We start from the raw sequence: 15,625 nt of genomic DNA, 5'->3' as shown, positions 1-15,625 counted from the left end.
CTGCTGACGGAAACACCCTGCTCCGGATTTTCAGCTGGTGAAAAGTTTGTCAGTCCTTGAGTACACAGCAGCAGCAGCGCTGCTGCCACAGAAATTATTAGAAATTGCCTCTGATCATTATATTCATCTCGCCCCCCTTTGATGCCTGATCATTATAAATGAATATGGAAGTTATATTTAATAATGTAGGGTTTCCATAATGAGAAATATCATTGATATGCAAAATAGCTGTCCTTGGATGTTTCCTTTGGTCTAAAAATAGTGGGCTTAATGACCATGATTGTGTATTCGAAGCTTGTTAACATTCAATTAAACTCACACCTCCTCTTTTAGTGCAGAGGGAGGACCCCCCCCCCCCCTTTGTTGGTAAGAATATGGGGGTTCCACTCTGTCACTGCCATATTTGATATGCACAGTAATAGACTTTCAATGGACATCCGGATGTCTTAATGTAGGATTCGTTAAGTGACCATAAGAGAATTAATGACAAGAATAATGTGCCTCTCGTTTAAGCACCTTAAAACCCTTATCTCCTGGCACCTGCCTCTGTTTCTCTGCCATTGTTAACCCACGCTGTCACACACAGCGAAATGACACTGCTGGTGTCACTCTCTCCATGCTGAATTATTCTCTTTGTGACGATGGAGACACTGACTGTCAAGGTGTCAGAGATAGTAAAGTACGGGGAGGGACCCCTGACAGCGTGGAGGTATCAACTTCAGCTCTCCAGGATGAAAGAAAAATGAATGTTCCCTGGGCAGCAGAGACTTCAATATGAATTGTATATTAAAAGACTGAATTGTTAACATACTCCTCACTCCCTTTTTTTGGTGACACTGTGCCTTGCAAGCATGAATCTCGCAGTTTGTTTTTGCCAGCTGTGCAAGATTTTCAGTATCTCTGTACTTCCTCTCTTTTTTGTATTGGATTCTGAGGTGATGGATTTATTTACAATAAGAACAATTGCATTCTCAATTTGTGTTGTGCTCTGTGATTCTGCTGTGTTACATTGTACCCAGGTTTTGAGCAGTTAACAACAGTTTTAAACCAGGCTAGTCCTGGATGGGTTCCGAAAAACTGGAGAGAGTGATGAGCCAAGCAGCTTCCTTTTTATTTATTTTCATGTCTAAAGCAAAGTTTGTCAAGCACACAGAGGCATGGGTGACCAATTAAAGTTTGGTTGGAATTTTAAGTTCTCACAAAGCAGTCACTAGGTGGCTAAATGCTATAATAGCAGCAATTCCATCACACCTTGAGAAAATGAAATGTGGTACAGAGCCTGTAATGTCCAGAGTGTGTGCTGTTCCCTGATTAAATGCGTAAGGTCAGACTCAGCAGGAGTATTTCCCAGCTCAGGACTACCAGCAGAGGCAATCAGAAAGAGGACAGGCCTGCCTGTGTTTCCTAATGTGCTCCCAACAGGAAATCAATGGCGTCAAACATCTGGATAATTCCTCTGCTCAAATCAATCCCCTCCTATCGACCTGCTTTTAGCTGCTGGCTAAACTTGCTGCATCATAATTAGAATTATTAATTAAAAAAAGGAAATCAATCGACACAAATGAAGCAGTGTGTGTGTGGGAGGTGTTCTATTTGTTTGACATTGTCGTCAGAGTCACCGTCATTAGCTGTGACTAACCCGACGGGATTTAAAAATAAATAAATAAATAAAGACACTGCTGTATTTATTTCCATTTCATTTTCATTTTAGCTCCCTCAAGTGTTGCAGGGGTAGGTTGCTGTAGGTTTCGTTGACGTGCATGTGTTCATCATTGTGTTCTCCTTGATTCACAGAAGGCCGATTTGGATGAATTATTTATTAGATAAAACAGTGAGGCATCCCGTGGCTATTTCACAATGTGCTGATTAGGTCAGTTTGGTAGGCAGGCATGCAGGCAGGCAGGCAGGCAGGGAGGCAGACAGATAGACAGGCAGGTAGACAGGCCATGGCTTGCTGGACACTTTCTGGCACTGTTCTGTAAAGAGTCAAGACTTAACCCAAGCTTGACTGCCGATTTCACTTTTTATTCTAAAAACTCGGTTTTAAGCTTTCCAGGTCTAGTCTTAGAGACTGGACTCTGACATGATTTTGAAATGCTCTCTCAAGGTGACTGTGCCTCCTAACACCTTGGAACTTACTGGCTTAATCCAGTCTTGTTTGATCTGAGCTTTAAAGCTTTGAAACTTTGAAGAATCTATTTCTGTAGTCTGACTTTTTCCTGTGCAGTGACACATTTTTTTAATTTAACACTTTTGTTCATCAGGAGAAGATCATTTGGACAGTGCAACATTTTGAAGGGCACTCAGGGTGGTATCTCTGTGCAGTATACTGTGCTGTGTGGTATCTCTATATGGTATACTGGACTGTGTGATATGACTATATGATACACTGTGCTGTGTAGTATGTCTGTGTAGTCACTACTATAGCAACCTCAAGTGGGGCTTCAGTCACTATATTCTGCTCTCTAGAAGCGTAATTAAATACATGACTCACTGTGCTCAGTGCTGTAACCAACAGGAGGCAAGTCTAATAGAACACCATCTCCAATGGACTGCACACTGCGTCTATAGTAACGCTACGAGAAAGTGCCGTCTATCAGAAAAACATCCATTTTTAACGACTATGTCTATATAGTCTATCTATATAGATTGTTCTTTTAATAGCCTCTGCTGATGATTGAAAAGCTGCACTGTGTGGAAAGCTCTGCTCACAGTGCACAGCAGCACAGCTGAAAGCTGCACAGAACTTTACTCTGGAGTTTTCAAGCCAGTCAGCGGAATCTATTCCTGTTGTTGGAAGTTTTATTTAGAACAATCAGGTTTTGAAAGATGTTTCAGAATCTTTTCTTGAAGCTACATACACTCATCAATAAACTAATAAATAACATTAGAATAACTGTCAAGGTGCTTTGCAAGAGACCTAGGGCTCTGAATACTGTGAATTGACAGGGTGTGTAACAGAGGGCTTTAACGAACTGTTAGACATTCATCACTCGGACTCTCGTTGCTGCAGTCATTAAAGTACAATGCTGGAGTATGTTCTCTCACCAGGGATCCACCTTGTACTTTATTTTTCAGTATTTCATTTCATTTTAAAAGGATCATTAGACCACTGCCTGGTTAACTTGAATTGTCAAGTCCTGTTAAAGTGAAGTGAAATCTAATAGGCAAGTATTTTATATAGTGTTACTTCATTATTTCATTATCCTTTTGGTATATTTCTGTGCATTTGTTTTGTGGCTGTTCTCTCTCTATAAAAGTTTAGCATGGTATTTTTGCACTGTATTTTTGCATGCTTTTGCCATGGTTATACTGTGCATTTAGCATAGTTTACCCTGGTTTGACATGTTTATTCATTTACCCTACCTCTCTATTCTTTACAATGCTTACCTATGCTTTACCATGCTTTCACTGTTCTTTACTACATTTTGCTGTGCTTCTGCTTGTATAAGTCATTGGGTAGTGGATAGGCAACACCTGTTAAAGTGCTGTGGCAGCTTGAAAACTTCAGATTGTAGATGTTCTTTATAAATACGATTTATTAGTTCTGAAAACTTTCTGTGTGTAGCAAAAGGTGGAAAACGTGCTTTCCTCAAACATGCTAAAACTTCTGAATGCAGACTAGGTAGCTTAAAAACTTCAAATTGCATGCCATGCTAAGCTGACTGGAACGAGGAAGTTGTGAAAATGAAACAGTGTCTGTATTAGGGGTGAATAATCCATGGGACCTACTGAATATACCATAATAAAGACCAGTATTCACATCCTGCAAGCACACTGCAATACTGATTGAAGGCTTAGTATTTTTCTTTACAAAGGTGATAACAATCCACTTGATAGATCTTTTTTCTCTTATTCTTTCCATTTTTTTGTGACATACAGTGCAAGTACTATATAGCTTTTCATCAGTGCAAAGCGACGTGATGGATTGTGAGCGATGACCTCGTGAGTCAGCCTGGGAAGTAATGCTGTGAACTGTCCATATATTAGAGCTGCCACTTTAAGCCTTGGAGATTTAATGCTTGGGGGTCTGCAAAGTGGCAGAGATGAACCTTTCGAGAAATAATTTGTGCAGAGATCCGATCCTTGTATCGGCTGAGGAGCATAACAATGCATTTATTAAATCAATAAGTTCCATTCAGTTGGGACATGAAACAATGTTCTCGGAAACCCAGAGGTAAAACTGGTGCTGCCAAGAACACTTAATCATACCTGGAGCCTGAAAATAAAGACTGCAGTGGAAAGGACCCCGTCTCAAACATTGATTTTATGATTACTTGTCCGAGCTAGATTCGTCATTTAAAACTCTTTGTATGGATTATCTTATTATTGTTTTATATGGATTTAAACGCATCAAATTCAGTTAATAACACGGCACAGTATTAGAACCCTTATAGAACAGTACTGCAGTGTATTGTAATAAACCACAAAGTGTAGTGAGGCATAGTGAAAGTGTAATGCGATCATGATAGGAAAGCATGGCAAATTGCATTAGAGTCTCAAGCTGGTTTACATGCCTAGGGATGCTGTTTAGATTATTAAAAGAGACACTGCCATTTATGCAGAGGAAATGTATTAACAAGAAGTTTAGTAATTAAGTGATGTGATTGAACATGCCATTGCAATTAAAATATATACAAACTGACTTAATCAGTAACTCTGAAAATATTAAATGTGCAGCAGTGTGCAAATGTATTAGAGCACCTCAACATTTGTCCTTTGTATACCTACCGGCATGAAAACATCTGGGTGTGAGAATTTCAATTTCTGGTCAGTGATATAAAAACAATAGGCACTCATCTTAAACAACACACATGCATCTTAAACAACTTCTAAAAAGTCTCGTGCATTTTACCATTTGTGGGTATGTGTTCTTTTTCTTTTACTATTCAAAATGCATTGCATGAGTGGCCTGTTAAAATCATCAGTTAAATTAGACAATCCCTCATTTGCCAAGATTTTTAACTACAATTGTTTGATTTCATATGCACAGCCAATCAAAACTACCAAAGCAATGGAGTGTTGTAATAAACATGCTGTACAATATAAAGATCTACCTTCACTAGGGTGCATGTCTATTAAGATCATCCCTCTGTGGGTCTGTGCAATGTAACCCCGGATGCGGTTGCTGTTTTTGCAGGCTGTGAGAGCGATCATTGGGGCCCGCACTGCAGCAACCGATGCCAGTGTCAGAATGGAGCCCTGTGCAACCCCATCACAGGAGCCTGTGTGTGCACCGACGGGTACCTGGGCTGGAGGTGTGAGGAGCCCTGTGATCAAGGGAGCTATGGGAAGGGCTGTCAGCTCCGGTGTCAGTGTCAGAATGGAGCCACGTGTGACCATGAGACCGGGGAGTGCCACTGCGCGCCGGGGTACACTGGAGCCTTGTAAGTGCATTGTAGGGTTATTTATACTGGTATGGGTGTGGTACGGCACTGTATAGGAATCAGCAGTGCGGTTAAAACCTGACCTGGCTGTAGGGATCATGTTTGTCTTGTGTTTTCATAGTTATATATTTTACCCTTTGTTTGCAAAGAGTGGAACTAAAAAAACTCAATCAATAGTTATACCTTTGTGAGTGTTTTAAAGTTAAATGTTATAATGACTGCCCTTCATTCACATATAATGAAGTATCCAGTGGATCTGACACTCCATAAGCTAACACACTCCTCGTGTTTGACGTCTCTTTATAAAAGTCTGCTTCTGCATACCATGATGAAGGCACGGAAGCCTGTAGTCGAGCATACAAAAGCATAGAGCGCATACAAGACTGGCCAATTATTATTAGAATCGTCTGGTTTCCAGGGATGCTCTGCATTTGTTTTAATAGGATTGGGGGAATTGAAGCCTTGCTTATAAGCATTAGCTAGATATTAACAGATAAGGTCAACGCACTATAAAATATAAGGATATGCTTAGTAGAGTCGCGGGAAACACATGAGAAACTCTTTGCTGTGCAGATCTTCTTGGCTAAACTTTTGTGCAGGGCCCTGCTTTCTCACCTGCTCTCTGGCTGTGTTTTCCAGCTGTGAGGAGCGCTGCCCCCCAGGCAGTCATGGGGCCCAGTGTGAGCTGCGCTGCCCGTGTCAGAATGGAGGGATCTGCCACCACGTCACTGGAGAGTGCTCCTGCCCAGCCGGCTGGATGGTACGTGGGCAGGGAGCTTGTAGAGTCGCACTGTTGTGTAAGTGATCTGTACAGCCACTCATTGCTCTCTTTGTATACCCCCCCCCCCCCCCCCCCCCCGCCTCCCCCTCCCCCATCAGGGCTCAGTGTGCGCTCAGCCCTGCCCAATCGGGAAGTTCGGTATCAACTGCAGCGAGGACTGCCTCTGCCACAACGGAGGCCAGTGTGATCACGTGACAGGACAGTGTGACTGCACAGCCGGATACACTGGAGAGAGGTATGGGCACGTTCGCATTCTATACCTTCCTTTGTTATTGTTTTACCTCTAAAGCACTGGACCAGACGATGAGACAAGTATGAGGTACAGCCTTATATAGATTGATTCCTTAATGACTCGGTGATCACCTGTAGGACTACTGTCAGCCCAGGAGGTACATTGCTGTGCCTATTGATAATTTGAATGGCTGTTGTTACCCAATGATCTTCAACAGCAGTACTCGACAGGGTCTTTCAAGCTCAATGTGGAAACCATACCCCTGTTTCATATCCTGTTGACGTTTTAAAATGCAGCCGTGTAAAATGGTCAGGTCTAAATTGTTAGTACATGAAGTACACAAGGGTGCTGTATCCTCCTGCAGCACTCCTCAAAACACTGAGTCAGGTAAACACAAACATACTGTAGAAGAGAAATGATCATACTCAATGTGGGAGCAGAACCACTCAGAAACATAACCACAAAAAGAGAAGGAAATCTAATAACATGATCAAGAAGAGAGGGAAATGTAAAAAAAAAAGAAATGCATTCAAACGACATCTAACCCTGCTGACTCTCTAACCATTTATATTACAGACATTTTAAACAAAGGAGGCCAGACTTCCTTTCATGGCTAAAACAATTATCCAGGAAGGTTGTCCATCGATAGAAATTATTCTCTTTTGTTTAATATTTTGTAAAATTGCCCTCATTCATTTTGTCAGTGACAACCAAATTAACCTGCCTTGAATATTCCTGGATTGTGTTAGTGTTCGGTTCATCCAATAATGCTAGTCCCCCCAGATAAGGCAAAGCCAATGTAATTTCAACTAGAACCATAACTAGTCCATTTTGTAATTTAATTGAGCTATTTATCTGGCTCCTAATGGCTTTATTGGACACATCAGATTGATGATTTTCCAGGGGAGAGTTTCTAGCCGTGTGGCCGACTTGTACTGTGGGTGTCTTTTAGGTTCCATTGTGGGGAATCTTGGTAGCTCTTATTAGATTAATTACTATTACTGTCTGAGCCTCCCAGTGAAAGTCACATTGCTAATGTAAAGTTTCAAAGTATGCAAATGGATGAGTGATAGCTCGTCGTCTTGTATTATTACTTCCTGTTTCTACTTCTTTATGCTATTGTGTTTTTAGTTTTACACAAATTACGCAACCTGATTATATGTGAATATAAAAGAGCAAATAGTTTCATATGATATTTTAGTGCTCATTTACCTTACTGTATGATGTTCATAAATTGCAGTTGATCTTCTGGTCCCTTGCTCCAGTATTGTGTTGTACTCCTTTTCACTGCAGCTGCCTCCAACTGGCTTGTGAAAGCATACTCATCTGTGGCCTATGAATTCTTCATTCCAGAAACTCCTCATTCATTGGCTCCACTGCTCCTGACTTAACTGCATGGCAGAGCAGCTGGAGGCAACAGAGTGGACTTGTGAAGACTGTGTCCAACAATATCTACCTCCTATCCGTCCCCATTGTTCTCTACACACTGTGGGGCTCAACATGCTTTTCTACCTTCTTTAAAAGACATTTCCCCATCTGTCTTTAGCCTTAGTGATGCTTTTTCTATTCTGGAGTTCGAGGAAGCCTTTGCGCAGCAGACAGTGAAAAAGTTTACCTGTACAAATTTCAATTTTGCTTACCGTGATTCATGGGGCATCTTAAAAGATTATTGCAAGCTGGAAAAACAAATCAGCAGGGTTTTCAAAGTGTATGAAAAGAAAAAAATTGTATAAGGAATATTTGTTTGTGACTTTCTGCAGTTTTCGTTTCACACGTCAGTCTCAGAAACTTGTGTAGTGTTTGCTTTTTAAAATTGTATCAAATGTAAAGAACTGCAGTGAGATCAAGCCACTGCCTCGCTGTTCTTCAAAGGCCAGTGTTTTAGTGGAGGCTGATGATTCATTCTATTCCTTCTTCCTCTGTCCTGCCTTTGTGTCTTTAATCTGAAATGCTGTTTTAACCCAGGTGTCAGGAGGAGTGTCCTATTGGCACATACGGCCTTCAGTGCGCCCAGAAGTGCGACTGTCTGAACGGGGCGAAGTGTTACCATATTAACGGGGTCTGCATGTGCGAGCCCGGGTTCAAAGGAGCTCACTGCCAGGAGCGGCTGTGTCCAGATGGACTGTACGGACTCAAGTGCAACAAGTACTGTCCGTGCAACGCCAAGAACACTCTCAGGTAAAGAAACACAGCTCAGAACATCCAGCACACAGCAGAGAGCTGCAGAACTAAGTTACTAAATTAGATTGGTGAAGAGCTGCAAAGAAACACCTTTCCCATTGCAGAGGAGCGTGCAAGCTGCGCTGCAGAAAACTTAGCTTTTTTATTGCTTTTGATTTTGTTTTATTTATTGTATATTTTCATAGTGGGGTTATTACTCAGGTGGTGTGCCAGAGTAAACAAACCTTTTCTGACTAGTCTCGTATGAATATAATACAAAACTCAAGAGGGAAGAAAGGTTATAAAACATTTGTAGCAGGACGGCGTCAGGGATAAAAGCTGCAGTGTAAAGAGCTGGTGCATACGTTTATTAACCCAATCAAGAGTCAAGAACCAAATAAATAAGCACAAGGGTCAAAATAAGAGGTTAAACAAAACAATGTTGAGGTCAGGCTGGACATTTGCCTTCACTGACAAAGTTACCACACAATACCACTATGGATACTGACCTAAACACCACCCAGACGCTTTCCAAACAAAGGAGTCTCACTTCCTTACATGCCATGTGGCTGGAGCCTAATTAACCAGCAATCATTCAGGCTCCAGCCACATTCTCTTATGGCAGGGAGGATTTTAACCCCCTCACTGCCAAACCAATATTCCCACCACACACACACGCACTATTTACATGTAGGGCTTTTGCCACAGCAATATATTTGCAGAAAATAAGAACACACTAAGCTGACAGTTAATTTCCTGGAAGTCCAGTGACATGACAGACATCAGGATGGGTACCTCTGCAATAGAGGCCGGTGGACACATTCAGTGACAGTGAGTAACCCCGCTAAACTGTGCTGCATTGTTCCTGCAGCTGCCACCCCCTGTCTGGAGAGTGCACATGTGCAGCAGGCTGGGCCGGGCTGTACTGCAACGAGACCTGCCCACCGCGATACTACGGGGATGGATGCCAGCAGCTGTGTGCCTGTGATAATGGGGCCGACTGTGACAGCATCACTGGGAAGTGCATCTGTGCGCCAGGGTACACGGTAAGCCTTTCACTCCAGCAACCCTAACCCTTACCCCTACTCCTACCTCTAACTCTACATCTTTCCCTAACCCTTACAGTCTACCCACACCACATGCCCAGTGTTTGTAACAGTGTTTGTGTCCATGGCTTTCTCTCCAGACTGCACCCCTGTGGGATGGTTATGCATTGTGACACAGGCAGTGGATTTGCATGCTGCAGCATGTCATTATGTTCTTTGTTCCCCACTGAGATAAGCGAGGGCTGTTCTCCAGAGAATCCTGGAAAACTGGGTCTTTATCGGCCCTGTTCAGGCAGACAGTGATCCGATGAGAGCTTGGCCAGGGTGAGGGGAGCCTGCAGGCTTGTCAAACTGGCTGCTGAGCTGAGAGAGCTGGGAACAGGGAGATCCACAACCCTGGCTGTGTCTACTATGACATTTTCATATTGAATACACAATCACAGCCCCTTAGCCTCAACAACAAAAGCCAAGGGGCCAAGAAGTGGGGAAAATACCACTACAGTGAATACACACATCCAATCCAGCAGGGGGCAGTACTGATCCTATTGACATGTATATACCATCTGAGTGAGGACGTAGCATCGGCATGGGGTTTGAACCTGGGTCCAGCCAAAACGCTAGTGCTCCCTTGAATAAGGCATCCTGTCAACCACTACGCTCTGTGCATTCCTGCTCCTCACTGGACTCCACCACAACAACGCTCCACAATCTGACACCAGGGTAATCAGCCAGCAGGCACTTGGAATTTCTTCCACCTGTTCTGCTGACCTGGATCCAAGTTTTGTTTTCAGCATCTGCTGAGAATAATTAAAAACACCCAGAAGGGGAATGGGTTTCTGCCAGAAGACTTCATTACCGTAGGTGTGAAGAAAGTGAAGAAACCGCGCCGCGTGCACTGAATACATTAGCTTGGTTGGAGGGTTCTTCTGACACCAAGGTTTCAAAAACAATCCTGTATGTAATTAGACCCAGAGTAAATCCAGCTCATTGATGCTGGAGTGTCATCTGGAATGTGTTCTTCACAGTGCTCAGTGCCTCTTGCTAATACTATACTATACACTCTACAATTACTGTAAAAAACTACTATATGCATAATCTCTGATTCCTTGAAGTTTACTTGCAATAGATTAGTTAAATGATTGGAGTACAAACTGCTGAAATACCCCCTATACCAAAAAAAAAAACGTTCAGCTCTGTACCTGTTCGTCCAGGTGCCATGGCTATATAATGTGCAGCTCTGTACCTGTTCATCTAGGTGCCATGGCTATATAACGTGCAGCTCTGTACCTGTTCGTCCAGGTGCCATGGCTATATAATGTGCAGCTCTGTACCTGTTCATCTAGGTGCCATGGCTATATAATGTGCAGCTCTGTACCTGTTCGTCCAGGTGCCATGGCTATATAATGTGCAGCTCTGTACCTGTTCATCCAGGTGCCATGGCTATATAATGTGCAGCTCTGTACCTGTTCATCCAGGTGCCATGGCTATATAACGTGCTGGCTATATAATGTGCAGCTCTGTACCTGTTCATCCAGGTGCCATGGCTATATAATGTGCAGCTCTGTACCTGTTCATCCAGGTGCCATGGCTATATAATGTGCAGCTCTGTACCTGTTCATCCAGGTGCCATGGCTATATAACGTGCAGCTCTGTACCTGTTCATCCAGGTGCCATGGCTATATAATGTGCAGCTCTGTACCTGTTCATCCAGGTGCCATGGCTATATAATGTGCAGCTCTGTACTCTGTTCATCCAGGTGCCATGGCTATATAATGTGCAGCTCTGTACCTGTTCATCCAGGTGCCATGGCTATATAATGTGCAGCTCTGTACCTGTTCATCCAGGTGCCATGGCTATATAATGTGCAGCTCTGTACCTGTTCATCCAGGTGCCATGGCTATATAACGTGCAGCTCTGTACCTGTTCATCCAGGTGCCATGGCTATATAACGTGCAGCTCTGTACCTGTTCATCCAGGTGCCATGGCTATATAACGTGCAGCTCTGTACCTGTTCATCCAGGTGCCATGGCTATATAATGTGCAGCTCTGTACCTGTTCATCCAGGTGCCATGGCTATATAATGTGCAGCTCTGTACCTGTTCATCCAGGTGCCATGGCTATATAACGTGCAGCTCTGTACCTGTTCATCCAGGTGCCATGGCTATATAACGTGCAGCTCTGTACCTGTTCATCCAGGTGCCATGGCTATATAACGTGCAGCTCTGTACCTGTTCATCCAGGTGCCATGGCTATATAACGTGCAGCTCTGTACCTGTTCATCCAGGTGCCATGGCTATATAATGTGCAGCTCTGTACCTGTTCATCCAGGTGCCATGGCTATATAACGTGCAGCTCTGTACCTGTTCATCCAGGTGCCATGGCTATATAACGTGCAGCTCTGTACCTGTTCATCCAGGTGCCATGGCTATATAACGTGCAGCTCTGTACCTGTTCATCCAGGTGCCATGGCTATATAACGTGCAGCTCTGTACCTGTTCATCCAGGTGCCATGGCTATATAATGTGCAGCTCTGTACCTGTTCATCCAGGTGCCATGGCTATATAATGTGCAGCTCTGTACCTGTTCATCCAGGTGCCATGGCTATATAATGTGCAGCTCTGTACCTGTTCATCCAGGTGCCATGGCTATATAATGTGCAGCTCTGTACCTGTTCATCCAGGTGCCATGGCTATATAATGTGCAGCTCTGTACCTGTTCATCCAGGTGCCATGGCTATATAACGTGCAGCTCTGTACCTGTTCATCCAGGTGCCATGGCTATATAATGTGCAGCTCTGTACCTGTTCATCCAGGTGCCATGGCTATATAATGTGCAGCTCTGTACCTGTTCATCCAGGTGCCATGGCTATATAACGTGCAGCTCTGTACCTGTTCATCCAGGTGCCATGGCTATATAATGTGCAGCTCTGTACCTGTTCATCCAGGTGCCATGGCTATATAATGTGCAGCTCTGTACCTGTTCATCCAGGTGCCATGGCTATATAATGTGCAGCTCTGTACCTGTTCATCCAGGTGCCATGGCTATATAACGTGCAGCTCTGTACCTGTTCATCCAGGTGCCATGGCTATATAACGTGCAGCTCTGTACCTGTTCATCCAGGTGCCATGGCTATATAACGTGCAGCTCTGTACCTGTTCATCCAGGTGCCATGGCTATATAATGTGCAGCTCTGTACCTGTTCATCCAGGTGCCATGGCTATATAATGTGCAGCTCTGTACCTGTTCATCCAGGTGCCATGGCTATATAATGTGCAGCTCTGTACCTGTTCATCCAGGTGCCATGGCTATATAATGTGCAGCTCTGTACCTGTTCATCCAGGTGCCATGGCTATATAACGTGCAGCTCTGTACCTGTTCATCCAGGTGCCATGGCTATATAATGTTGGCCAAATATTTTGGCCTGACTAAATTCCCAATGCACATTTCATTACATTAGAGAGTCCTCTAATCCACCATAAAGGGAACCTGGATATTCCTGGAAACAAGATGCTGAATCACGGTGCTTCCTGCCTGTATGGATGTATAATGAATCATTCCTACAGAAGCAGATTTTACTAGTTTATTTGATATTGGCTCAAGACAGAACCTCCTGCTGTCCTGGGAGACAATCGTCAATGATACACAGAGGCGGCACAGCCAGAGTTAGTCTGACATTCTAATTAGAACTATTGTCATTGCATGTAAAAGGTGATGACACCTCATTACGATTGTGTGTTAACTATACCTTGTACTAAAGAAATATGGCAGTTTTACTACTTTGCAAGGCAATTCAAAAGCGGATTAGTGAATCGAGATTAAATGCATGACACTTTTTAATCTTGCTAGTCTGTATAATTGAAGGTCTGTTCGTATACAGAACGGGTAGAATAGACCTCAGGTAAGATTCCCTGCTTGTGAGTTCCACAGTGGCAGTAGTGACTCTTATTCCAGTTGTACAGTTGTGTGCACATTTATTACACACCCCACTGCTTCTGTTATTTTGATTTTGTCGTCCATATGAAATCAAAACCACTGGGACTGAGAATCTTGAAAAAATGGTCAAAATAGGCAAGTTCGTGATCGGCAATTTATTCAAATAATAAGATAAAAGGAACACATAGCCACAAATGGTAAAATGCATGAGACTTTTTAGAAGTTATTTAAGATTAAAGCACAAAGCGGTCTAACATTTTCACACACAAGTGCCTATTGTTTCTATATCACTGATTACTGAGCGGAAATTTTTATTCTGACACCCACTGGTTTTCATACAAGTAGGTATATAAAGAATATAACCCTTGAGGTGTTCTAATACATGTGCACACTGCTGTATAAATGTCAAAACTCTATACATGCAAGTGAAAACTAATGTTGTTCAATTACCTGGCTGTCATATCCCTCAGTCCAGGGAGAAGAGTTAAAAAGAATGGAACTGTAGAAATGTACAGAAATGCCACAGAGATATAGTCCACAGTGACAGATCTTCACAACGTTTGAAATCAGTGATTAACCTCGATCAGCAAGTGTAATTCAGCTGGATCTTTCAGAACCAGATGCTTTTCACTGATAATTAAAGGTGAGGTCGTGTTGTTGAAGGAATTCAATCTGGAGGGATGTTTTTTTTTTCTGGTTTTTGATGAAGTGCAGGGGAGACTAATTTCTTGGGGGATGGAAATGGAATAAGCCTTCTTATGGCACTGGGAAACAAGCTTCCAGCACAGTGCTTATTGGAAAAGTCACAACCTCGCCTGGCATACAGGAAGATAATTAAACAGGTGTTTCCCGCTATGGGTTTCATGTTATCGGTTTAATGATATCTGATGTCTGCCGGTGTTTGTGGTATTTAAATGAGATTCCTGGTTTTGAGGGAAGTCATTAAAATGTTGCTTTCCGTTTCTCAGTTATTCATCTATGCTGCTCCAAAATGATCGATCTGATTGTGGTATAATAAAGAAAAAAATGGTATTTTGACTTTCTGTTGATGCATTGCTGTACGTCTAGCGGCTATGAACGAAATGAAATGGCTGGTTTGTTTGGTTTAGTTTTTTTTAGCAAAAACGTTCTCTATTCTCTATTCATCTATTCTCTCTGGGTCTATAGCTTCGATCTGTTATCATTTTAACCCTTTTCATTCTGGAAGTGATGTCGAGTATCTGACTCTATATAAGACATATTTCTGACTGTTTCTTTTTTTTTTATTAAATTGGATCTATAAAATCAATCAATCATAATAAAAGCAAATCAGAAGCATGTACCTTAAATGTGAAAAATCTAATAAATAATTAAGTGTGCTACCGTTTTGATGGAATTCTGCTGCAAGGGCACATTGTTGAGTTTGTTCTGCTTCGTACAAAGGGCACGGAAAAGCCACCTGCAGTGAAGCCTTTATTTTCAGATTTCCAAGCACCCCAGATAAGAAAGATCACAAAGACAATCTGCACAGCTGCTGGAGCATCAGTGCAGCAGGGTGGAGATAAGACACAGCACCCAGAAGCAGGAAAGGTTACGAGAAACAGCACTGAAAACTGCAACAATTATCACTTTACCTGTGCATATGGGCTGCAGGAAAGCTCCGTGAGGCACCTGAAGCAGAACCTACAAGCTTAGCTTTCAGGGGGCTAATCTTTAAACCCAGTTCATTATGTTAATAATCAGTTCAGCATGCAGCCTTTTCTACTGCTGTACAATTCTGGTTTCGGCTTCTAGGTTGCTAATTGGGAATTTAAATAGTCTTGTCAGCTGTCAGTCAAGACCCCTGCTCCACTGTGCCTGTTTAAAATCCACAGATAAATAGTGGATAAGTAGCTCAGGGACCCTTTCTGTCCCAGAGGCTTCTGCACCGAAAGGTAAATGAAAGAAATACTGCAGAGAACAACGCACTGAATATTACTGCTGAGGAAGGTGATGTTTCTTTTATAGGCTCCTTTATTAAAAGGTGTCTGGGGAAGGATGGGGTTGAGCAAGGTTAGCCTCAAATGCTCCCAGGTCCAACACCATGAGAAAAATTTGATGAACAGAG

The 15,625-nt window shown here is 42.8% G+C and overlaps 1 protein-coding gene across 1 annotated transcript in view; it reads left to right on the top strand.

The window, feature by feature from the left end:
* The window catches only part of LOC121294625 (multiple epidermal growth factor-like domains protein 11), an 83,621-nt gene that overhangs the window by 47,104 nt on the left and 20,892 nt on the right, over positions 1 to 15,625 (top strand). The window contains exons 7-11 of the mRNA XM_041218521.1: positions 5,141 to 5,387; positions 6,027 to 6,147; positions 6,267 to 6,403; positions 8,366 to 8,578; positions 9,432 to 9,606. Of these exons, the coding sequence (XP_041074455.1) occupies positions 5,141 to 5,387; positions 6,027 to 6,147; positions 6,267 to 6,403; positions 8,366 to 8,578; positions 9,432 to 9,606 (893 nt within the window). The remainder of the gene's footprint in view (positions 1 to 5,140; positions 5,388 to 6,026; positions 6,148 to 6,266; positions 6,404 to 8,365; positions 8,579 to 9,431; positions 9,607 to 15,625) is intronic.

Source organism: Polyodon spathula, chromosome 19, assembly GCF_017654505.1.
Source record: "Polyodon spathula isolate WHYD16114869_AA chromosome 19, ASM1765450v1, whole genome shotgun sequence".
NCBI lineage: Eukaryota > Metazoa > Chordata > Actinopteri > Acipenseriformes > Polyodontidae > Polyodon > Polyodon spathula.
Note: the sequence above shows the minus strand (reverse complement) of the source record. Positions and strands in the feature narration are given on the sequence as shown.